At 53.5% G+C, this 25,364-nt stretch overlaps 1 protein-coding gene across 1 annotated transcript in view; it reads right to left on the bottom strand.

Annotated features, from left to right (window-relative positions):
- Positions 1-25,364, bottom strand: part of herc1 (HECT and RLD domain containing E3 ubiquitin protein ligase family member 1) — a 57,429-nt gene that overhangs the window by 30,238 nt on the left and 1,827 nt on the right. Inside the window, 1 exon segment of the mRNA XM_028401058.1 lies at positions 24,333-24,835. Coding sequence (XP_028256859.1) covers positions 24,333-24,809 — 477 coding nt within the window. The 5' untranslated portion in view covers positions 24,810-24,835.

Raw genomic sequence — 25,364 nt, 5'->3', positions numbered from 1 at the left:
CGCCCCCCACAGGAACACATCACACTTCCCTCCGAGATGCAGTCTGAAAACACACACACACACACAGCAGCATGTGTTACAACAGCAGTGTACTGCTGCAGACCTGAGCAGAATGAACAGCTCCTCTCACTCACCTCTGGTCTGGAGGTGGCCCAGGACATGATCTGTTCGTCCATCCCAGACGCCCACTTGCTGTTGTCCTACAAACACAGATGTCAGTATGTGCTGCAAGTGTTCATGTTTCAACCTGCAGGTCCTGTCCTCACCATCAGCAGAGCCATCTCGTCTTTGGGCACGGGTTCCAGGTCCGGCACGGAGAAGGACTCGGGGAAGGTGGCGCCCCGAGCGAGGGCCTCTGCCGCTTTTACGGTGGTGGAGAAGCAGTCCAGCCACGCCCACTCGCTGGCACTCCAGCTGCCGGACCCGGCGGGCAACGTCGGAGGTGAGGCGGCACGGGGGGGCGACACAGGTGCTGGTCCAAGTGGAGCCCCACGGCCAGGGAGGCGAGGCACTGCATGTAGGGGCTGTGGACCAGCTGCTCCCACAGACCACGTGAGGCTGAGAGGCCAGAACACAGATGTGTGATGAGCTCCGAGCGTTTCATTATTTTACTCAAAGCATCACACCCCGGCGTACCTTCTCGTAGGCGTACTGCTCCTGCAGCATGACAGGAAGTCTCTCCAGGAAGGCTCTCATGCAGGGCGCCATGTTGAGGCCGACCACGCCCTGCCTCTTCAGCGCCGAGCGGCAGGTGGCCAGCACGTGGTTGGAGGCCATGAACTCTTTGGAACAGTTCACCACCAGGACGTCCTGGAAATGGAAACACAAATGAGGCGGTGCACGAGGAGCACAGAGAGACACGGAGAGGCAGGAGGGACGTCTGACCTTTGACCTGTTGGAGCAGACCGCCACTCCCACATCTGGAACCCAGGCGATGTTCTGGATCGCACCAGAGCCAGCTACCACAGTCTGGACCACGGACCCATCCTGTCACACACACACAGTGGGCAGGTATTCAGCGTGACTGTAAATATTCATTACATGTGCACCGCTGTGTGTGTGTTCCTTACCCGCAAAGACCAGATGTTCATGAGGCCTCCCACTCCTCCAGATGCCAGAGCCCAGCCGTCCGGGCTGAATGCCAGCGTCCGTACCGGAGTGATGTGTCCCTTCAGCTGGAAAACGCACGCTGCGCCATCTTCTGACCAACAGGAGGACTGCAACACATCAGTGGGGATCGCACAGGTGAGACCGACCGTCGAACCGATCTCTGTTTGTTTACAAAATAAATATGGTTACCATTAATTTGGCCTTTGCGTCACTCTCCCACCATCCCTTGAGTCAGAGGAAGAGGATTCTGGGAAGCTGGAGAGTTCTTGAGGGACGGTCCAGACGGACACAAGGCCGTTCTGACAGCATCTGAAAAACAATGTGACTCATTAAACCCAGAAGCACCATGGCGGCCGTACATCACATGTAGGATGTCTCTCAGCACTGCTGTGTGTTAATGTCTGGGGTCCTGTGACCCTGTATGTCTGCTCTGCTGCTTGCAGACAGGAGCAGGTCTTTATGCTGCAGTAACGAGCCCACAGTGACGTGTCAGACATACACAGCGAACATGCTGAGGGGCTTCGGGCCACGCCCGGCAGGCTGCACCACGCCACGTTGTTCACCAGGGAGGGGTGTCTGAGGCTCTGCAGGCAGCGCCAGCCAGAACCAGAGCCTGGCTGCGAGTCCGGACTGACCCACAGCTTCACCGTCTCCTCTTTGGCACAAGTCAGCAGCATCTGGCCGGTGGGACTCCACCTCATACTGGTGATGGACTCCTGAAAAACAGGCCTCAGCTCGTAAATCTACATGTGACCTGCTTGTGGAGGCAGAGTTTTAGGATCTGCTGGTTCACCTTGTGTGCGTCGATGACCACAATGGCTCCTTTTCTAAGGGCTCTTTGGATCCAATCAGCAGCTTCCCGTCTGCATAGCCCACAGCGAAAGGCTTGTCTTCACTGAACCAGGCGATGTGCATCACTGCCACTGAGAGGACAGAACCATCAGGCTCAGCCGCCTGCAGAGCTGTCATTATTAGACCACAGAAAGCCCCCCCGGTCCGTACCATCCTTCCTGTAGCAGTGCTCCAGCTCGGTGCGGTGCATGCTGGAGGTATCCAGCACCTCGATGAGGCCCAGAGATCCATCCATGCGGCCCACCAGCAGCATGTCTTTGGGCTCCCCGCACCACAGGGACTCAGCCTCCTCCTCAGGCCACGCCAGCGCCGACACCCAGTGAGGCTGCATGTCCAGCAGACCCTTCCCACCTTTAGGAGGACAGACGGAGCTCACAGTTAGCACAGAGCCATCAACGAACACAAAACTACCGACTACCACAGCGTCACGTTTGAATGACACAAGAGGCGGAAGGCGCCAATGACACGTGACTCTGGGCCTGGAGGCAGGTGAAGGTGGACAGATGGAGCGCACTGCAGGGAGCCTTAGGAGGCAGGAAATGATGACTGGACCTCCTCCAGCCCTCGGGCACATTTATTTTTAATGGCAGCTATGAAATCTTAATTCACACATGACCGGACCGCACACACAAGGAACACAAGCTGAGCCACACTTCACAGGTACAATAAAACATTAACCCTACATGGTCAAAATCCTGACTCCATGTCACCTACATGGGTTCATCTGGTTTGTTTCATTGATCTACAGTATGTGAAGATCATATTTTTTAACCCTTTAACTTTATGTTGCAGGGGCCAATGAGAAACTCTGACTGATCATGTGACGGGAGTTCAAAGAAATATCTGTTTACCGTTGACTTGCCAGATGTTGACCATCTTCTCCATGGCGGAGGCCAGATATTTTCCCGTCACGCTCCATGCGAGTGGGGACAAACATGGATCGCTGGGAGAGCCCAGACCTGACACCCCCTCCTCCGAGGAGCCGTCACTGAGGAGACACAGCGAGTGAACACAGACTGATGAGGAAACATTTCTGCCTGATGAACACATGAACATTAGCATTCATGTGAGTGAACCGTGCGTCGAACAGTCACTGTCACTCTGACAGTGACTGCAGCGTCGGAGGGAATCCTTACTCTTTGTTGAAGATGCAGGTCTGCTGCAGGGTGTACTGGCTCTTGGTTACGTTCCACACTCTGACGGTCCCGTCATTACCGCTGGTGGCCAACAGGCCTTTCTTACTGCACCAGCCACAGGTGATGACCTGATGGGGAGAATTCTGTTTAGACAGCATCACAGAGACACGTTTCACTGCCTGTGTTTTGTCAGAGAGCTGCTCACCCTGCTCTGATGGGCCTCCAGTTTAATGAAGGAGCACTTCCGCAGGTCCCCCGCCATGTCGGCGAAGGTCTGCGGCCGGCTGTGGTTGTTGTCGCGGTCGTGAGCGGCCAGCGTGCGGACCAGCTGCTGTGCGGCCCACTGACGGTGCTGTGAGGACAGCCTGGAGGACAGGCAGCAGGCCGCCAGAGCATTGGCCAGCTCCAGAGGGCCTACAGCGGAGGGATTATGGGAAGGATGGGCATACAAATGCGCAATTAGACCTGCTCGACACGGAACACAAAGTGACAAGAACACCAGGTGAGTGAGGGGAACAGCGATGGAAACCAAGCACAGTGAAACAAAACCAGGAGCGAGCACAGTGAACAGAGAGGAGACTGTGACAGAAGATGAATGAAGACGTCACTGCATGAAGTGCACGAAAAAAAACCCAGCACCAGCAAACCAACCAACACAGAACAGCCGCTCTGCCTACCAACCTCTTTCTCCATGTCGGCCTTATCGTAGGCAGGGCGCAGTCTGGCTCCTTTGTCGGCCAGCAGGGCCACCAGCGCCTGAGTCACCACGAAGTTGGGCGAGGTGATGAGCTTGTTCTCCTCGGCGACGCCTCGCAGGAAGCTTGGCAGGAACTTCCTCTGGATGGGGTCATCCACCGTGGTCAGGTTCATGCCCGTCGCTGCAGAGATCAAATTCTGAAAGACAAACCGACACAACGCTCTGACTTCCTGAATGAGGTAAAAGATTTATGCCAGCACAGATCAACAGCAGGTAAACAAACATTTACATGATGCTTTTCTTTACTCTGAATATCAACCTGCCAGCATGTGTTTTAATGTGTTTTCTTAAAAAAATAAAATGAGAATTAAAACTTTCAAACTTCTGACTGTCCTTGAATGCATCATGTGTGAAAATCAAACCAAATCTAAGCTTAAATATTTACTTTTCACTTTTACACGCAGCTTTTTGACTACATGCATGAATTAAACATTTAAAATGAAAAAAGTAAAAAACACCCTGTCCTCCTCAGCAACCAGCAGGAAGCCATGATGGAGTCACATGACCAACATTCAGAGAGTCTCTGTCTGACCTGCAGCTTTCTGCAGTTATTCTGCACACTGACTGTGTCACACACTCTGACTGCTCTCTGACTGCAGACATGATGGAGTGTGTGAGTGTGTGTGTGTGTGTGTGTGTGTGGAGGACTATGCTGCAGTGATGATGAGTACCTGAGTGCAGAGCTGCACCAGCAGTTTGGCAGCGTTGGGGCTGTTGGAGGCCAGGCAGCCCACAGCTGTGCTGAGGTAAGCCAGACAAGAGATGGGTTTGCTGGCCTTGGCGGTCCCACGGGGCCTCTCGGCATGGCCCGAGCCAGCTGTGGGACTGGTGGAGAGACCGGCCCTGCCCGCTGCTGCCAGACACATAAGCCGGACCAGCGTCCTGATGTCGGTCAGGCCGAGAGACTCCAGACCAGCCGCAAGGCTGCAGCTCGATCCGCTGAGGAGGAAGAGAAGTAGAACTCCAGTGCGATGCACTTTCTAATTTTTGAAGGATTACCGTGAAAGGCGGCAGCAGCCTTTACCTGACAGACAGCAGCGACAGCGCTCTCATCACCATTGTCCTGGCCAGCAGCACCTGAGCTGCAGCCGTCACCCTCCTCAGCGCCATCCCGGTCGTGAGGGTTCTGCAGAGCGGCGGCCTGCTCGCCGAGCGTCACTCTGCCCGACGAGCTCTTATCCACGGACGTCTGACATCCTGAGTGAGAGGGCACTCTTGGTTCACCCCCAGTGATGAACAGACTCTGACTTCATGTCAATGTGACTTGATCACTTCCTTACCTATCTGCAGCAGAGTCTCCTCCATGCTGTTGGTGGCTGTCACCATGGCAACGGAGGCTCCCAGCGGGTCGCTGTCTGGGAACTGGACGGCCTCTGGGACGATCCTGCGCTCGCTCAGACCCAGTGGGCCGGCCAGGAGCTCAAACTCCTCCTCCCCCGTCAGCTTGTCATCCTCATCAACGTCGAGCATGTCCCAGTCCTCTGCAGGAGGAGACTCAGAGTCACCGAGGGCAGGTTGGCGCTACCATAAACACATCAGATGATCATCCAGTCTTACCTTCATAGACACTGTCCTGCTTTCCCAGGAGGTCAGGAGCTTGTCCCTTGTACCTGAGAACAGAACATCATCAGTACATCGATCGAAAAGATAAAAACACGTGATTTACTGACACACACCTCTCCACGATGGGGACTTTGGCCTTGCTCTTGATGGCCAGGTACTTCTCTCTGCAGCCTCCACACAGCAGGTAGTACGGGTTCCCGCTGCCGCACTCCCCTCCGAACCAGCCGTCCACGTATGAGCCGTTGCTACGGTAACCTTGTCGGTTGGCGCTGCGCCCGCAGCCCGGGTGGCTCTTCTTCATGTGTTGATTGAAGTTAGCCACATTGGCCTCGCACAGCTCGCACACCACCACCTCGTCCCGATCGTCAGACTCAACACGTGCTGCGAGGAAAACACACACACAGGTTAAAAACAGGAGGGCAGGTGTGTTTCCAACAACAAAGCGATCATGTAGTGTGATCAGTTATGAAGCATGGATCAGTGATCATAATGAGGCAGCAGCTTGTTCCTTTCATGCCAGTCGGAAGCTCTCAGAGGTGAGTTCTGTGGTGTGAGCGTGCACAGGTGTGTTACTGTGAGTGACAGCGATGCAGGTAAAGAGCAGGATGGAGATGGCAGCTCTCGGGCCGTAGCATAAAGTCACACACACCATGTTGGCCAGTCCAGTACCTCCGGGATCCACATTCCCAGAATGTCAGTGTCGCTGGCGAGGTCCTGGCCAAACATGGCCTCCATGGTCTCCTCATCCAGGTCCATCTCCAGCTCCTCATCCAGGTTGAAGTCATACAGGGCCCCAGGATCCTGCTGTTGCTGCTGGAGCGAGGACGCCTCCCGGCGGGACTGGCTGTGGTGGGCCTGCACTGAGCGGTACAGCCCAGCTGAGGGAGAGAGGAGAAGATGATCTGAGGCGAGCTGCGGAGAGGAAGAGGAAGCTGGAGATAACAGGAGGGGTATTCTCACCAGCACGGGCCAGCAGGGTGCGAGCAGCCAGGTCGAAGCGTGGTTTCCGTCCGACAGCAGAGCGACCTCTGAGAGGACCACCACTGGAGGCTGCCGCGCTGTCCTGCTCCAGACCGTCAGGACTGCACAGCACACACAAGCACAAACTCACACTCAGGAAATACCCAACACGTTTTTTGAGAACAGCACAAACAAACATTCTGACAAGCTGACCAGCCTCAGTCACTTTATGATCTTCATACAAACATGAGCTCAGCGCCAGACTTCCAGCTGTACCTCTCACTGAAGCCCTCCTCCATCTCTGAGGCGTCGGCGCTGGCGATGTCTCCCGGAGAGCACAGGTACGAGCTCCTGTCCACTGACTTGCCCCGGTGGACGCCATGGCACCGGGACAGGAGGAGTCAGACCGCTGCCTCTGGTGTGCGGCTCGTCATGCTCGTCGTCCGTACCCGGATGTTCTATCATCCACATGGCAAGCACGGTGATGTTCTGGGCGTCTGCCTCTCCCGTGCTCCTGGGATAACATGAACACATTCATTTCTGTTGATGCAGACTTATTTAAAGCCAACAGCGGGAGGTACTGACCGGTGGCTTCCAGAGCTTTGGTGATCTGACGCAGGGAGAAGCCCATCTCCAGCAGCGGCACAGCGATGGCGGGTGGAGGGGGAGAGGTGGAGAGTCTGCTGCTGGGGTCTGACAGAGCTGCAGCACATGGAGACGTGAATTAATCAAGGTGTAGGCATGGGTTTAATTCCTGAGCTCTGAGGTGTGCGTATACTTACAGGTACCGGTTCTGTTCTGTGGCCTGGATGGCTGGGAGTCGGGGGAGGTCAGACTCTGCCTGCGGCCGACCTCGTCTGACGGGGACGTGGGCAGAGATGACACCGGAGGCGTCTGAGCGCGGCGTGTGGGGACCAGGGTGGTGGTGGGGTAGCTGGAGAACATTTGCCTGTCACAACACACAGGACGGTTAAAATCATCATCTGCAGGAGCACATAGCCGCTCGCCAACACGAGCCGTCCGCTCTGACCTGAGGAGGCTGAGAGGCATGACGCCCGGAGACTCAGAGGCAGGGACCGTCTCTGTGTCAGTGACGGGTGTGGTGGCGGTGGTGGTGTCCTCCAGCGAGGAGCTCATAAAGGAGGTGGTGCTGGAGGCGGAGGGGCTGGTGGTGACGGGGGTCTGTGCCAGCTGCTCACCCTCTGCGCCCTCCCCCTCTCCTTCCGGCTCACTCCTCACTCCTGAAAAGGAAGAACCGCTGAGTCCACGCCATCCCAAACATTTATCGTCACAGTCCTTACTTCCTGGCTTTTTCCTGACCTGGCTTTGTCTTCCCTCCGCTCGGCTCCTCCAGCAGCCCGTTCACCACCAGCTTGTAGATCATGGCCTGTGCCCTCTCCAGGTCTGCCAGACCCAGCGCACGCTTGATGGGCGAGCGCATCACCGCCCGCTTCACCATGTGACGCATGAGGAACTGCAGAGCAGCGCGCATCTCCACCTCCTCCTGACAGACCGGCGATGTGGGCGCTGTGCTCCCCGCAGCGCTGCTGTTCAGGTCGGCATTGTGGCCACTGGGCGCTGCTTCTGGTAACACCTGGATGTCCAGAGGGAACAGTTCATTCAAAGGGAAGAAGGGACTTTTTAAAGTTCAGGAGATAAAACTCTTAAACTAAAATCATTAAGTTTGCAAGGAAAAACAATATTTAGGTCTGATACATCTGGTTGCAGATCTCCTGAACGTACCTTTGGGATCAGGAGTAGCTCGGCGTATTTGCTGCAGCTCAGCAAGGCGCTCAGCGTCTTCATGGCTCCCAGGTAGAGGTAGGACAGCTGCACAGCATGGATCTCTGACTGCGTGGGGATGGAGGACAGACCCGGCTCGTGACTGCGGGCGCTGTGCTCGTGGCCTTTCTTTCTGCTCACCTCGGCTGGAGTGTGCGGCGCTGCGGTGAAAAGGTTCTCGCTGCCACCGGCCACAGAGGAGATCTCACTCTCGATTTGGAGTTGGGTGCCACGTGAGCTTTGACCTCTTCCAGGCTGTGGGACACACGCAACTCAGAGGTGGCGGTGGGCGCAGCTGTTCCGGATGCTGCTCCGGCACTTTCTTTCTGTTCACTACGGTTGTGCCCCTCGCCTTCGGCCTTCTCGTCGCTCCCAGTCGGCTCGTGCCCAGTTGAGGCTGCACTGCGGTGCCTCTTCTCGTGGCGTCGGGCGCTGAGCTTGGCAGCAGTTTCCTCGTGGATGGTGGTGAGGTAGGTGAGGTCCAACAGCAACGAGGCGGTGAGGCCACGAAAGCGTGAAACATCAAAGGGCAGCGGCTCGCAGGGCTCCAGGTTGTAAAGTGGAGTGTCACTAGGCGACCAGAAAGTTGGGAAGCTTTAATAGAAGGGAGTGACAAAGGGAAGGAAACACAAAGTGAGGGAGAGGGCAGGAGAGAAAGAGCACAGCATGCAAGACCAACACAGAGACGCCATGAGTGGGAGTGGGCATGCCACAGTGAGTGAGGGGTTAACGAAGGCCGGGAAGAACACAGCAATCAGAGGGAGGGCCAGAAAGTAAGCGGCTAAAGACACCAGACACGCTCACTCCACGCTTCACACAGAGAGACCCAAACACTCCTCAGCTGGAAAAATAAATCCAGAATCTGTACCATCACCACCTAACAGACACACAGCAAACCTCTCACTGTACCTGATGGTGATCTCAGCCTCGTCCCACTGCACCTTGGCGGAGGTGCTGCCCTCCTTCACCACACCCAGCAGAGTCGCATGCCTCCCGGTCTGTTTATGCACACATCTGCCGCCAACGCGCAGCCGGCGTCCGCCCCTCCGATGACTGCCAGGACGGGCCACACGTCGGTGCACAGCGTCCTCAGGTGATGCTCCGAGAGCTCGCCCAGCCCATGCTGCCGCCCGTGGCGACCCCGCCCTCCTCCGTCCTCGCTGCAGTTTCCTGGCTCTCCCTCTGGGCGTCGTGCTCCTCGCGGCTCTGCACCGAGCGGCTCTTTTTTAATCTTTGACCGCCGCTGCCTGAGGAAGAGCTGGCTGAGTCTCTGAAGCACGGCTTGATCTTGTGAAGCCGATCGACCATGGTCTTGTTAATGCGATGGGTCCAGTGGTCTGTGCGGTGTAAGATGCGGATCAGCTGTGTGGTGGCCTCAACCAGCACGGTGGCCATGGGGCTGCAGACTGGATCGCCAGGGAGGAGGTCACGTGGCGTTCCTCTCATCTGCATATCACAGATCTTAACCTGGAATCCAGACAAAGGAACACAACTGCAAACAAATGCTGCAACAAGTACACAAAGAGACATTAACACTGGTTTGACATGTCCTATGAGCTCTGACGTCTTCTCTCACCTTCTCCCCAGGGTTACTGCTGTAGAACATCACACAGGGATACAGCTCTGTGGCATCCACATCCTCAAAGGCTAACTTGGGCTCCTGTGGAATCACATGTCAGAGGTCAGCGAGAGAAAGCGATGCAACAATCAGTGGGTAAAGAAATCCCTCTGACCTCTCCGTTCTTCCCAAAAGAGATGGTCCTGGCCTCCATGTCGAGGACACAAGTGATGAAGTCTCCCTGCGTGAAGCTGCTGAGAGTCAATGTCTGCTCGCCATTGTGGTAGAGGTTTCCACTGTACGCGCGGTACAGCCACATGTCCGACGTGGTGCGGTGGTTGAAGTCGTGCACAGGCCATCGAGAGACGCCGACACATGTGCCTTCGTTACCTCGGTTCTCCTTCACAATGTAAAACTGAGTGGGATAAAACATGAAGGTCATCATAAAAAAACCTCTGAACAAGCTGCCGTCACAGATAAAGACCAAAGCTGTACCTTCCACTGGTAGCATCCAGAGGAGATCCCTGTGGAGGCCAGGCCGTAGCCTTTCCCCCCGCTGCCGTGTGTCAGCCCCTGACCGTTTTCCACCACGCAGCACTGAGCCTTCTCCGGGTCAAATGACACCTCCTGAATGGGGAGGTTCTCATCCTCCTCCTCAGCTTCTCCCTGCAGGATGAACATCAGCCACTCAGACAGATAATCTCTCAACGTTTTTTCATGTGTTTGTAGGAGAGGCTGCACACCTGCAGTTTGAGCTCCTGAACCTTCTCTTGATTGATGGATGGAGTGTTTGGCCTGAGCAATGGGAGCTTCCCACATGCAGTCAGACAGCAGGGCGAAGAGCCGCTCGACCACCTGCAGGACAGAAAGATCCATCAGCTGACTGACCGACAACAGACTCCTGTTGGAGACTAACTCAGAGGTACCTGCGTCATCTGGTCGTCCTCCATGTTGGCCTCACAGGCAGGCAGGACAGCCTCCAGAACGTGCAGAGCGAGAAGACGGGTCCTCAAGTTCCCCACCAGAGGGACCCCTGGATTTACAGAGTTAACGTCTTAATTTGATCAAACTTTAAACTTTACCGGTCGTTTCAATCGGTGATTTGTACCTGAGCAGCACTTCTGAGCAGCAATGTTAAGCAGCACCTCAGTCCATTTAGGGGATGCCATCTTAGACTGGATAGCCTTGGAAGACACCACCCGCCTGAGAAAGACCAGGAAGTCTCCGAGGTGCAGCTCGGCTGTGTGCTGCTTACGGATCAGAGCTGAAGATCAACAACAGAAAAAAAGTTAAATTAGATGACAAGACAAGTCTTCACATGATTCCCGTTCATATTCCTGGAAAACTTTAGTGAAGAGACACGTTTCATGATCACCTCTGAAGTCCTTCTTCTCAGAGTCTGCACCGTCCTCATGTTTGGCATCTTCTGGGTCTTTTCCAGCAGAGAGGAGGCTGACTCCCGCCTGAGACAGCAGGTTCTTCAGCTGACTGCACAGCAGATCCAGCAGCGACTGGACCACCTTTGGACTCAGCTTGTCGGCATAAGTCCTACAATCCACAGATGGACAAATTGCAACCTTTCCTCTGCAACGGTTCAATTCTATAAAGCAGTTTGAAGCCTTTGAAATAAGTCTCACCCGGTGCTGATGGCCAGGATCTGCAGCAGGCGCGTGGACGCCACCTTCAGTGCTGTGCTGAGCTGGGACACTCCAGGTTTCTGCAGAAGCTGGAGGGGCTGGCCCAGCATGGTCTCTGTGCCGCACAGCTGGGACAGAACGTTCAGCAGGCCGCTGGAGATGGCCAGGGAGACGTCCACCGGCTGGTAGCGAACACTCAGAGCAAACACGGTCACCAGCAGGAGGCGCTGCTGAGCTTCTGTGTAGCAGAAAAAGAAAGTGAGCGTCTATTCTCATGTGTGAGGAGCTCTCAGTGCGGCCCAGGGCGGTGAGGCATGCCGTGTCGGGGTTACCTATGTGATGCTTGTTGGCCTGCAGCGCTCTCTCCAGAGTGACAGACAGCTGCTGATAGATCTTATGGACAGCAGTCTGGATTTCCATCTGGAGGCTCCTCTTTGCTGCTTTCACACCATCCTGCAAAAAAAAAACACATCACATTCATTCAAAATAAACACAGAAGCACCCCTCATCGAGTGACCCGCTTCGTACCTGGTAGTGATGAAGCTGCACGCTCTCCCTCTTCAGCCCACCAGTGCCGACAGTGCCGAGGCCGAAGCAGCCAGCAAGGAACTGCAGCCTGACCGAGGTAAGCAGGGAGGATGACTGGAAGGCGCTGCTGGATCGATCTGCGCTGCCCGGCTGGCTGCCCTTCTCCTCCATACCGGAGATCAACACCACGATCTGATGGAGGGCCTCCAAACGCAGCTGCAGACGCAATTCCCAGCAGACAGAGGAGATGATTAGGAAGGTAATGTCCGAATATTAAACGTCTTCCTTCACTTCATCCTCAGGTTCTGAGATGGTTTAATGGTCGTGTAAACCCTGGCGTGCCCTCACCTCCGCTCTGCTCTGCTGCTGCTCCATGGCCAGGATGATCGCCTGCGGGCTGGTGGACATGCTTTCCTCTGGCTCCTTGAAGCAGGAGCAAGGCCCACATCGCCACTGATGAGCTGACCATGTTGTCGATGAGAGCGTGGACGCCGAGCGAGCGGCTCAGGTCCAGGTCCGACTCCTCGTATGAATGAGCCGAACTGTAGCTGCGCTGGTGACTCAGTTTGGCCCGGAACCAGGATTCAGCCAGGGAGTCGGGCGAGCTGTGGAGCAGGCCTGAAGAAGAGGAGGAGGAGGAGGAGAGCCTTTCAGATGTAAACATACACAGAAGAAGTCTTTGGATGGATGGACCATGTAGTCTTTAACCCTCAGAACCCTAAAACCTGCTGACAGATTCTCTTGTCTATGACGCCGTTTATCAGATAGAGACTGTAAACACATGTTTAAATTTCTGATGGTCCTCGAATGCATCATGTGTGATGAAAAACTTTATCAAATAAAAACTTCAAATGCAAAAAACAAACACTGTCCTCCTCAGCACCCAGCAGGAAGCCATGATGGAGTCACATGTGAGCAGCAGTCACATGACCAACACTCAGAGAGTCACTGTCTGAATACCTGAGTGATTCTGCACACACACACACACACACTCTGACTGCTCTCTGACTGCAGACAGGATGGAGCTGAAGGAAACAAACACAGAGACTGCTTGGGGTTCTGAGGGTTAAGAGTTCACCAGATGCTGATTCGACATGCAGGCTCGGGCCTTCAGCCAGTAGGACTCTGCCTCTAACAGACTGCAGCTGAAGAGCAGAATGAGAACGTCTGAGTCCAAATCAAGCCAGGACCGGAACCGCTCAGCATGACGGGAGCAAGCAGAGGAATGCACTGCTGTTTGTTCCTGATCCCTCATGTATTCAAGAACCCACCATGAGAGATGAGTGGGGGTGGGGGAGTCCAGGGGGAGTCATGGAGGAATGAGGTAACACAGGAAGAAACATGCCATCGTTTACTTGCTTGGAGCTCCTCTTGTGTTTGGGCTCAACTGCCCCAAAAGAAGCAAATAACTATCCACAGAGCGACCGAGAGACAGAGAGACAAGAGTAACGCATGAAGGACGACAACCAAACACAACATCCTGTCACTGTGCCACCAGCTCGCTCTGACCCTCACCTCGCTTCTTATGGGAGAACGCCAGGTCCAGGTCCACGTCCTCCGTCCACTCTGAAAGGCCAAACACAGACATGTAGCTCTGCAGAGCAAGTAGAATCTGTCTGTCTGTGTGTCTGTGTGTTTTACCAAAGTGTACCCCTCCTCGTCTGATTCTGGCTGGGAGAGGTCCGACTCACTCCTGGACTTCATCAGTCTGTAGCTCGGACTGCTCTGGACCGAGCGACTCTCTGCGCTCAGACTCTCACTCCTGCACACACAAAGAGAAGTGATCAATCATCAACACAGCAGAAAAAGTCTCTGATGTTTCATCCAAACACCTCATTCTACATATTTTCTGTATTCTGGTTCTATGCCATCGTTCATTTCTTGCCTGCAACAGAAGAGAATCTCCTCAGGGTTAAATCCTGATGCTGATTTCTCAGGTAAGAACCCAGTGTGCAGACTTTATGCTGCAGCCAACAATGGGCCCACAGTGACTTAACATGACACAGAAACAGTCTGGTGTTCAGAGGGTTAAAGCAGAACCATAACCTGCCACAGGTTTATAACAGAGTGCTCCAGGCTAAGGTTAAGAATTCAGAGCAGTGTCAGCAAAAACACACCTGTACCTGCAGCCTGAGGACCGTGGAAGCACTTCATGTAGGAAAAGCTACTACACAAACTACAGCAACTAAATACTCATTTATGGTTTCATTCTGACTCAAATACTGAACTCATTAAACTGACTTTATCTGTATTTTAACTTTAAAAAGCAGAAAACAACACATGTGATCTCAGCTAACAAGGATTCATCAGCCACAAGTCGTCAGCAGAAAACCAGGACAGGGCTGCTGCAGCTCGTCACTCTGTGTTGTTATTCTTGAAGCTGCTGCATTGGCTGCTAACAGGCTACGTCTCACTACATGTAAATATTTATTGTGAGGCAAAGCTTGAACTCCAGGAGCAGAGGGCACCAGCGGCTCTTTTCGCACTGCTCCTATCTTACTAACCACAGCTGTAGGCTGTAGGTTGTTTCTTTAAGGTCCGCACACAGCCCGTCTGAACACTCGTTTGTTATTTATTCACAGGATAACACGTCAGGCTAAACTGAGCGATGCACTACTCATCAGTTTAGGCACAGACATGAGTTGTGAGTCAGCACAACTCCACCTGCTCTGACCTGGTCATGAAGCTCAGACACTCCTGTGTTCCTGTGGCAGACTGGGTCTGGCCCTCCTCCTGGTTCTGTTTGGTCATCTCGCCCAGCACCGGGCTCACTCCAAGCAGCAGCAGGCACAGCGGTGGATCACAGAGTTACAGGCTGCGGTGTACAGGTCCTGACCCTCGGGCAGACCCGTACTGCCCTCCTCCCCTCCTGAGACAGAATGGCGTCCTCCTCTCCTCCTCCTCCTCCTCCTCCTCCTCCTCCTCCTCCTCCTCCTCCTCCTCCAACGCTCCTGGAGACAGAGCCCAGGCCTGTGCTGCTGCTGCCCCGCTCTCGGTCCCGACTACGAGCCACATCCCGCGCTGACAGGAAACATTGAAAGATTTCTTTTGTGCCACGCACACACACAAATAAAACACACACACACACACACGATGCAGGTTAGTGGATGAGCAGAAGCCACAACAGCTTGTCAGGGTTATGACAGCACACTTACAGCTGCTGTAACACAACTTCCTGCCTGGATATTTGTGTATTTAAATATATCACAACACTGCAGAACTTCCTGAGTATCTGTGCACTCACTCCCAGCTGTCATCACTTCGTGCTCCCTGTCCTCCTCTTCGTCGTCCTGGTCTTGGTGACCCTCCTCTCTCTCGCGGTCAGCTCGCTCCTCAAGCTCCGCCTCCTCGTCAATAGTGCGCGTGAAGGAGTGTTCCTGAGGGTCCATGTCCAGAGAGTCCTGGTTGTCTGAGATCTGCCCACATGATATTCATGAGTACCATCATAACTCTGAGAGGACAGACTGAGGCGGTCTCTGTCATATCTTGAGTGTTGGACACTGCCTGTATTCTTAATGGAAGTTTTCTTACTTCCAGAAAATAAACAGGATATTTAAGGGCAGGAACTTTCCCTACAGCTCCACCAACCATCTCAAAGAGTTTCATTTTGATCAGACTGCAGAACCCGACAACAACTTAGGAGAACAGTTTGAGTCATTTAGTGTGTCAGTTTGTTCCGCTCACCCTCCTCTCCCGTGAAGAAGACCTGGTCTGGATGAAGTCCATGTTCTTACACGCCAGCAGGCGGTTTCGTACTTTATAAACACTGCGATAAACTTCTGCCAGCGACTTGGATGGCTGGTACCTGGTTAGAAAACACACAGCATGTTAAGTGTAATTTAGCCTGACACTACACAACAACCTGTTTTTCATACGCATGGTGTGACGTTACCTCCCCTCTCCACAGGCCGGGCCCACCAGCCCCGTGTGCTTCAGTAAGGCCGCCAACACAAACCTGGACACAGTGTCCAACAGGGACTCATTACTGAGAGACGCATTGTCCCAGTCTGCAACAGAGCACAGAGAATACTCAGTGCACGGCACACTTAAGGGTTAATGTTCATTAAAGCTGCAGTACAGGTCAGACCTTTGCTGATGGCGTAGTCCTGCATGTTGATCCAGAGGCTGTTGGCTGGTTCTTTAGAGGAGCCTAGAGCCAAATCCACCAGCATGCTCAGATCAGGAACCAGCGTGCAGTCAAAGGGCTTTTGCTCCTCATTACCCGACAAAGCCGCCTCCAACAAGGAGCTGATGCAGGCGTCTGCGGGGGAGGAGTGACAAATCAGTCATGAAACAGTCTCTAACCCACAGAACCATCACGAACAGTTCCATCAAACAGTTCCTCCAGTGAACAGCCTGGGGAGGCCTGGGCCCCCTCTCAGCAGAAGGGACGTCACAGCTTTGTTAGCAGGTGTCTCTGTGCTGTGTGTACCTAGCTGTGGGATGTCCATCTCCAGGCCGTTGCTGAACAGCGGCGTTTTGAGCCAGTAAGCTGTGTCCTGCTCCTCCAGCGAGGTCGCCGCTCCCTGCAGCATCCCGCCCAGGCAGCGCCCGACCAGCAGAGCCACGGTCCTCTCCAGGTCCACGAGCCACACCCAGGACAGGGCGGGCTGCGGCAGCGACATTCCCGAGGCGGGTTCAGCAAAGTCGGACGTACCTAGAACGTTAGACAAGTTAGCTTCGGCTTCAGGAGCTCTGGATGAAAACAAAGTTTAACTGCTGTGCTCACCGTGAAGAGGCCACTGCAGCTCCTGGTCCTCCAGAGGAGAGGCAGCAGGAAGCAGGCGATTAAGGCGGTCCAGAGGCGGCAGCAGGTCCAGCAGGTGGTTCAGCAGAGGCCTCGCCACCGACACCGGGAGCAGCAGCAGGGAGTTGATTATCTGACAGAGCATGCTGCCTGCTGCTGACACATAGATCACTTCTGGAGAGGACAGGAGACGGATAGAAGTGATTTTTGGTCTGGACTCAGCAGTAAAACAGTTCAGTGAGCTGCACTCAGAGGTTCAGTGACTCACCTTGCAGCTTCTCTCGTATGCTGCCGTTCCAGGAGCTCTCTTTGATCAGGGTGGCGGAGCGAGAGAAGATATCTGTGGCATGAGGCAGCAGCAGCTGCAGGTGTTTGTGCAGCAGAGCCACGCTGCTGGAGTTCTGCAGACAAACATGGAGATCACAATGTGTTCATCTATTCATCATCAGCATGAATCAAATCAAAAATCAGCTTGAAGACAAAGACCTGCTTCATAAAAGTAAACAATCATTGAAGTGAGCGCTGTGTGCAGAGTACCTCAGTGACAGCGTTGATGTGGCAGTATGCTAGCAGCTGCTTCTGCAGGGAGCAGAGCAGCTGGTGCAGGTGAGCCGGCTGGCTGCTGTCGGAGGAGGACATTCCCTGCTGCAGCTTATCGCTGTTCTTCTCCAGCTCCCCGAACGCCTGATCCTGTACAGCACACACACGCACAGATGTTAGTTTATTAGCCTAAATGTTCAGAAGGAATGGGACTAACTTCACTCTCACCACAGATGTTTATATCAGCTTACATCCACTGTTGTTGGCAGTACTACAGTGCAGCATGGAGTAGTGTTGCACAGAAGCAAGAAGCACTCTGCTCTATTCCTGCATGTTAGATTTCACCCAAACAATCACTGGCTTTGTTCTTCATCAAACTCAGATTCCTTCATTGGTGTTTAATCAAAACGCTAACAGCTGATGTCAGAGGCAGTGACTGCAGAAAGCCCTGCAGTCTGAGCATCCTTCATCGTCCATGCCTGCAGAATGCCGCTCACTCACAGCCTGTGTGTTTGTGTTACAATCAATAAAAAGCTGAGGCAGAGGAACGGGTCTGCTGTGCCAGGAAAGAAGGCAGCAGGTGATCATAACAAAGGATTAAATGTGACTCATGCTCTGCCTGCAGCTCTGACAGGAGGCGCTGCTGATGACTTCCTCCCTCAGCAAGGTCTATTCTGAACGCATCATACTGAGAAACGCTAACATGTGACTGATTAGCCACACGGCACAATCAATAAGAGAAAGCCCGTAACCATCATCCACTCACGGTGTAAAAGCCCAGGTTCCTGAGCAGCGTCTTCATCAGGATTTCGGCCAGGTGCGTGTCGGGGTGGCCGGTTGTGGCGCCATAGGTGGGGTCAGGGGATGATGTGAAGGCAGGGCCAGAGGGCAGCACCTCAGGGCCGTCGGTGGGAGAGCTGTAGCCGAGGAGAGAGGCCACGTGGGTGTGGTCCTGCAGGCTGGTCAGGATGATGTCCAACTGCATCCGCTGCGACGCCAAGAAACACACACACATCAATAACAAGACATTCAGAGGGGGGGCAGACTTGAGAGAATAAAACTATATAGAAATGAGGTCACCTGTCCTTTGGAGAGACTCTCCCATCTATCAGGGCCCTGAGGCAGCAAAGAGTGAAGGAGCTCCATCCTCTCCCTCAGCGGAGGCAGCAGCATGGTTGCCCCCACCGACAGAGTCTCGATCACCGCCTGATGGGACACACACCAACATATTTTCACTTTCATGTGTTAACAGATTCATAAATGCTCATAAAAGAAATAAGAAAGGTGCTTCCTGTCTCGGTCTGTCTCCATCTGACCAGTTTCCACATGATCTAAAGTGCCTCTCTTACCTCCTGAATCTCATCCGGCACAGAGGAGTCCATCAGTCTGAAGAGCAGGTTCCTCAGAGGCCTGGCCTGCCGGCCCAGAATACTTGTGGCCACGCCCCCAGCCAAGGCCAGCGCGAGATGGTTGGACAGAAGCCGAAGGCACAGCTTGAGGAAGTTATGATGTTCCCTGCACACACAGACGCCTTTAGTTACAGACTTTGTTCTAATGCTGTGTACATTATTTAATGACTTCAGGAGGACCGACCTGGACGAAGGGAAGGGAAGAGGAGGAACCTCACTGTTGATGCCATCACAGTAACGCTCAAGGAACGAGCGCAAGTGAGAGAAGGTGCTTTCCTCCAAGTCGACACAGTACGGACGATGCCAGGCCACCACCTGCCTGCAGATGGAGAGGTTCACTGATGAGGTAAACGGAGGGACCGACCAATCAAAGACTTTAGGTCACATCTACAGAAACATTTTAACAAAGCAGGAATGGAACGGTCACTGCCTTAGCTGCAGCAGCAGCAGCAGAACCAGACCAAATTCCAGCCTCATCAGGCGTCATGTGCCCTGCAGCCTCCAGGAAAGACTGAGGCTGGCCTGGCTGCCCCTGAACAAGTGTTGGACACTGAGTTTGTCTTGGTTTGTCATCTACAGAGCAACGATCTGTGGACAGAGGACCCAGAGGCTGGAGCTGCGGTGGTTCCTCTTCCTGTCACAACGTGACGAGAGAAACGTCGGCAGGAAACAGTCTCTGCCTTGTTAGCATAATTAGCAGCTCACAAACAAACATCGACCTGCCTGGGAACCGTCAAACTTTATTAACAAATGTCAACAGACAGCGTAGCTGGGAGGAGTGTGTGGGATTTACACCATGAATAAAAACAGTGTTTCTGGAGTGGCACCGTTCTTGCTCAGTGTACGGGTGACAGCGGCTGAGTGTTCTCCTCTTCAGCTGCTCCTGGAGGATTGTGGGTGCAGATTCTTTACAGCCTTTGAACAGTTTTGAAATGATCAATAAAAGCCGGATCAGGCGCTCTCCTCTCTGCACTGTGACGTCAGAAGGAAGATTAGATTAAAGCTTGTTTTTCCTTCCCCTCTTTGGGGAGAGGAAGAAACGTTGGTCTGGTCTAATCAATGTTCTACCCTTCATAGTTTGAGAAACACATGAAGACAACCCAGTGGATAAATTCAGTCCCTCTCCACTCTGAATCACCATGTCAGCCTGTGTTCTCCCTGCTGCCCTTTGACCTCCGTCACACAGTCTGAGCTCAGAGCTGTTATGTCATCGCCCTCCCTCCCGCCCTCCTTTAGGGCCTGTACCTGCTACCTGTGCGGGTTCAGTGCTGCGGACACTAACCTGTCTCTGGGCAGAGCTGTCCAGGCCAGGCTGTGGGAGGTGCCAGCTGAGATCTGCTGAATGGCGACTCCGTCCAGACCAACCACTTTCTTGGGTTTGGTGATGGGTCCGGTGGAGTTCCCCTGCCCGCACTGGCCCATTGAATTGTTGCCCCACGCGTACACTTCATTGTCTGCAAGGTCAACATGTACAAATTCTCATTAAACCGAGTAAATAAACTGAAACATGACCTCAGAAAGTTAAGCATTAGCCTAAACCAATTTGATCTATGTATTTGCTGTTACATCACCACGTTGCGACAGTCCTCAGCAAACAGACTGTGTCAGAGTAACATCGAGCGGACAGGACTCACAGCACTGCAGCACTGATCCAGGCCGCTGTTAACCATCTACAGACATGAACGGAGAGGCCTACCGTGAGACAGGGCCAGGCAGTGGCTGTCCCCGATGGAGATGTCCACCACCCTGGTGGTAGCCAGCTCCTCAATTAGTTTGGGCCTGAGTGCCGTGGCCTCAGAGGAGCCACATCCCAGGCAGGCGCCGCAGCCCCACGCATACACCTGGAGACACCGTGAAACAGTTCAGACCCACGTCAGACAGGTGAGACAGAACACAGCCTGAGCTCAGAACACATCACTCAGCAGTCAGCAGGAACACGACATGTTGGTGAATTTCAATCAGCAATAACCGATAGATTCAGAGAGGTCCGGGTGACTGCACGAGGCAGCCATGAGAGAGCAGCACTAAAAAAATGATTCGATTAATTCTTTGGATTAACTTTATTAACAAATGTCAACAGACAGCGTAGCTGGGAGGAGTGTGTGGGATCAGACACCATGAATAAAAACAGTGTTTCTGGAGTGGCACCGTTCTTGCTCAGTGTACGGGTGACAGCGGCTGAGTGTTCCCCTCTTCAGCTGCTCCTGGAGGATTGTGGGTGCAGATTCTTTACAGCCTTTGAACAGTTTTGAAATGATCAATAAAAGCCGGATCAGGCGCTCTCCTCTCTGCACTGTGACGTCAGAAGGAAGATTAGATTAAAGCTTGTTTTTCCTTTCCCTCTTTGGGGAGAGGAAGAAACGTTGGTCTGGTCTAATCAATGTTCTACCCTTCATAGTTTGAGTAAAGAGTCGACACTGTCAGCGGTAAGCCTTTCTCTGTGCAGGTAAATCCTGTCCTACCTGTCCCGTGGAGGTTAAGGCGAGAGACGACTGGCTTCCTGCGCACACCTTCCTGATGAACATCCCCTGCAGGGCCTCCACCACTTTGGGCTTGTAGACCCGGTTAGTATCCCCGTGGCCTAGTTTCCCTGCACAGGAACACACTCACATCTCAGTCCGACACTCAGACGGATGGGTAACATTTAAAAACGTGAAGGACGTCTCACCATTGTCCCCTCCTCCAAAGGACCACACGGTGCGCCCGTCCTTGGACAGAGCAATAGTGTGGGAGCTTCCACACGACACCTCTCCGACATTACTGATGTCTTTTACTAGAGTGGGAATGTTCCTGCTGTTGCTGTCCCCGTGACCTGCATTCACACACAGCCACATGGTTTATATGAGGACGGACGAGCTCCACACCACGCCTCAGAAACATCAGAGAGTTCTGCGACGTACCTAATCTTCCAAAGTCTCCTTCACCCCACGTGTACAGCTCTCCATCCTCGCTGACCGCAGCGCTGTGTCTGTAGCCGGCAGACACACACACCACCACCTGACACACACACACATTATTATGATGCCAGCAGACACAGAAAACATCATTTCTTCATTCAGGAGTGAAGGGACAGAAAGGAGCCGACATCACATTTATCACTGCTACCTGCCAGCAGTGATTCACCCAGTGCAGCTGGAATGTACAGCAGACATTAAAATACCGTGTGTGAGGGTGGAACGGGGGTGAAACCCTACCTTCCCTTGCAGTGGCCCCTGGATAAGTTTAGGGTATTTCTGTGTTGAGCTGTTCCCGTGACCCAGTTTGCCATAATCACCGTCACCCCAGCTGAACACCTCACCCTCCGTCGTGAAGGCCAGCGTGTGGCCGTCGGACCCTTTGGACGACGACACCTTCTTTATGGCACGGTGGGGTTCAAAGGTCAGCTTCTTCAGGGTCGATTGGTTGTTGGAGTCCCCGAGGCCCAGGCGGCCGTAGCTTCCCTTCCCGCAGGCTCTGACGGAGCCGTCCGAGGAAATCACAAATGTGCAATATTGACCCGCCTCAATCTGCAGAGGAAGCAGGAGAAGATGAGTCAGTTACCCTGCTGTTACTGAGAGAACCATTCCATGAGACATCACAACAGACCCCATCACCACCACATTACCCAGGAAGACCTTTAAGGAGCTAACTGTAAGACGGTGTTTATGGCTTATTAATACCAACATGGCAAACTATAGCTAACAGGAAGAGGTAGTCTATAAACACAGCAACACAGAAAGAAGACCTCCACATGTCTGCTGCAGCATTCTAACCAGCTGGCCATACGTAATGCAACTTTGAGCCACTAGGTGGTGTCTACTCCAGAAGCCTCCAGCAGCAGCCTGTGTGATGGTCTGCTGCATCAGCTCCGTGCTCTCTGCTGGATCAGGGACCAGGCTTCTAGTCCTCCACCTGCCTGATGTCTCAGTGTGAGGAAGAGGAGGCTCCGTGCTCGCTCTGATGTCTCCTCCTTGAATAAATGTCTCCTGTCCGGACTCGGCGGTGGGAGTTCAGAGACCGCTGCGTCTTTGTCCTCACAGAGACGTGGCTCAGAGACAGAGTTCTGGACGCCTCCGTCCAGCTGGACCGGCTGGTTCGGTGCTGACAGACGTGCAGCTCTGTGCGGTGAGGCTCGCCGTGGCGGCTGCTGTGTTTACATCAGCTCAGCTTCTACTTCCTGCTGCTGCCTGGTGGAGCAGAGGCTCCACTCCACAGACCGGCTTCATGGACTATGACATGCTAAAGGTTCCTCACTTGCTCCTAGACTGATTTAATCACACTCGAGTGACAAATTGGTGGAAGTAAAGCACAGCAGAAAGAATGGCGCCCCTTTCAGGCCAAAGGAAGTGCCACTTTTTTAGGTCACTGAAAGTTTAGTTCATTATCACAGACCCACAGCGTACGTCCCCTGGACATGCTGACACTAAAGTGCAAGGACACAGACACACACATCTCATCACGGAGGACTGTTTCCTTCTTAAAGTCACACATTTGTTTCTGTCTCACCGTCTGTGCGTCAGCGAAGCTGGCAGCCAGTTTGGGCTGCAGGATCTTCTCCTGCGTTCCCTCCACCAGCTGGTGGCTGCTGTTACTGCCCCACACATACACCTCACAGGTCTCAGACACCACGGGCGCCTCGCCGGTCTGAATGCTGTCCGGACTGACACAGGTGCGAGAGTAGTCTGACGCCATCCGACACACCTGGACAAAAAAGACGTGGTTAAATTAAGTATCATCGGGTTTAAAGGGTTAAATTGGTCCAGCATAATGAAACATGAAGTCCGGTGGGCCTTACCTCTTCAAACAGACAGAGTGCCGCCTCATATAAGGAGCACAGGCCATCAGAGGTCCGTGTGGGCTCCCGCCACTGGCTGCGGTCTGCAGAGGAGCCCTGAGACAGTTCAACAACACAGGTCAGTGCTGAGACCACAAACCTACGATATACTGCATGTTTCAACGTCACTGATGAGCTAACATGTTAACCCTCTGCACCCACAGGGGTTTTAACACCTCAGGGTTCACCGCACCTCTACGGAAACGAGAAGAAAGACTGAAAAGAACTGATAATATTACAAAATATAAATAAACTGAAGTTAATTTGTACATTTTTCTTACCAATAGTGGAAAAACGAGAGCATTTTAAAGCCTACATAACTCATCTCACATCATCTGCAGATCAGCCAGATGCTCACTGAGTCTTTGTCATGTGTCATGTTGTTAATGGGAGCTTCTAATTCAGAATCAGACTTTATTAATCCCAGGGGGAACTGCTCATTACATCACACACCACAGCATGGTTAACTCACCAGGGAGCGTCTCATCTGCATGAGGATGTTCATGAAACAGTCGTATCCGATGAGGCCCTCCTGGGTCTTCTTGTTCGGCTCCATAGTACTGACCACAGCTGATGCAGCCAGCGCCATCTCGATCCACTCCAGCAGGTAGCGCAGGGAGCCTCTCTGTGAGGCCAGCCCTAACAGGAGCTCCGAGGCCAGCCGCCGCCCTAAAGTATCTGCCCCCGAGTTGGGCATGGTGACTCCCTTCAGGAACGTGGTGACCTGAGCCAGACAGTCCAGGCCCATTGGTGGGATCTTGCTCTCATTGGCCAGAGAGAGGGGCGGCAGGGAACTAACCACGTCGATGGCTGTGTGAATGACGTCATTACACAAGTTGATGTTGCCACCCGGACCTCCACCCGAGCCGGGCGGCGGGGGCATCATCCAGCTCTGGCGTAGCAGAGCAAAAAGAAGGCTGAGGCCGGTGCGGACACCCATCTCGATGAGAGCGTCGGTACTGGAGCGCGGCCGCTCGCTGACCGAGTGCAGGTCGGCCGAGCCCGAGTTGTTCTCCGGAGAGTGCTGCTGCTGCTTCACCTTCCCCTTGTCGTGGTACTTGTTGGAAAGCGCATAGAAGATGCGCTGCAGCACCAGCACACGCTTCCGCAGCGCGGCGGCGAAGGGAGAGTCGGAGCAGACCATCTTGGCCAGAGCCAGCTGGCTGCTGAGCAGCGCGTCCAGGTAGTGCTCCTGCTCATCGCTGGAGAGGGACTCCCTCTCAAAGTCCGGCAGCTGGGGGCCCTTCAGGCACAGCACCTGCTGAGGTAGCAGCACCACCTCTTTGTTGGCCAGCAGCTTCGAGTAGAGCACCGAAACTCCCTCCCGTGTAGCTATGGACTCGCTGTCCTCCGTGATCCATGAGCTGTTCAGGTGCTCCAGCCACTTGAGCTTCACCGGGGGGATCATTAAAGCCATGGCATGTCACTCTGGAGCCATCAGTCCTGGGGACACAGCAAAACGTTTCATTAGCTCTAATTTAAATATTCACGTTTTTTCTTTTTTTACACGGTAAAACCTCAACGTGGGAAACTGTCGAGCCCTTATCACCACAAAGGCAACACTTACTATGGTAAACACTCAGCACTTCCTTTTTATATCGGAGCAACTTTGCACATTTGTGACACCAGCAGAGGCTGAAAATCTGGATTTTATTGTGAAAGAAGGTTTTTATTGTCAGATCTCGGCAGCTTCAGCTGTTGGAGAACACAGAATTAAAACAAGGTGACATGAGACTGATCCTCGTTCAGCTTCTCGCTGCTGCTGTTTGTGCAGTTTGGTTGTATTACTGAGGACAAATTCCAGTCCACCATGCTGTAAACAAAACGCATTTGTTGACTGTGCAAACATGTAAAACCTGAAATGCACCCACAGTGCAAAAAAAAAAAAAAGTCTTCACCATGTTTGGAGCAAATGAAACAAGAACGGCAGAGAACCGTTTTAACCCTCTCCTGCCAGGCGCGAGTTACTTGT

Source organism: Parambassis ranga, chromosome 3 (assembly GCF_900634625.1).
Source record: "Parambassis ranga chromosome 3, fParRan2.1, whole genome shotgun sequence".
In the NCBI taxonomy this organism is placed as follows: Eukaryota; Metazoa; Chordata; class Actinopteri; family Ambassidae; genus Parambassis; species Parambassis ranga.
The sequence above is the reverse complement of the archived record's forward strand: the minus strand, read 5'-3'. Positions and strand labels throughout refer to the sequence as shown.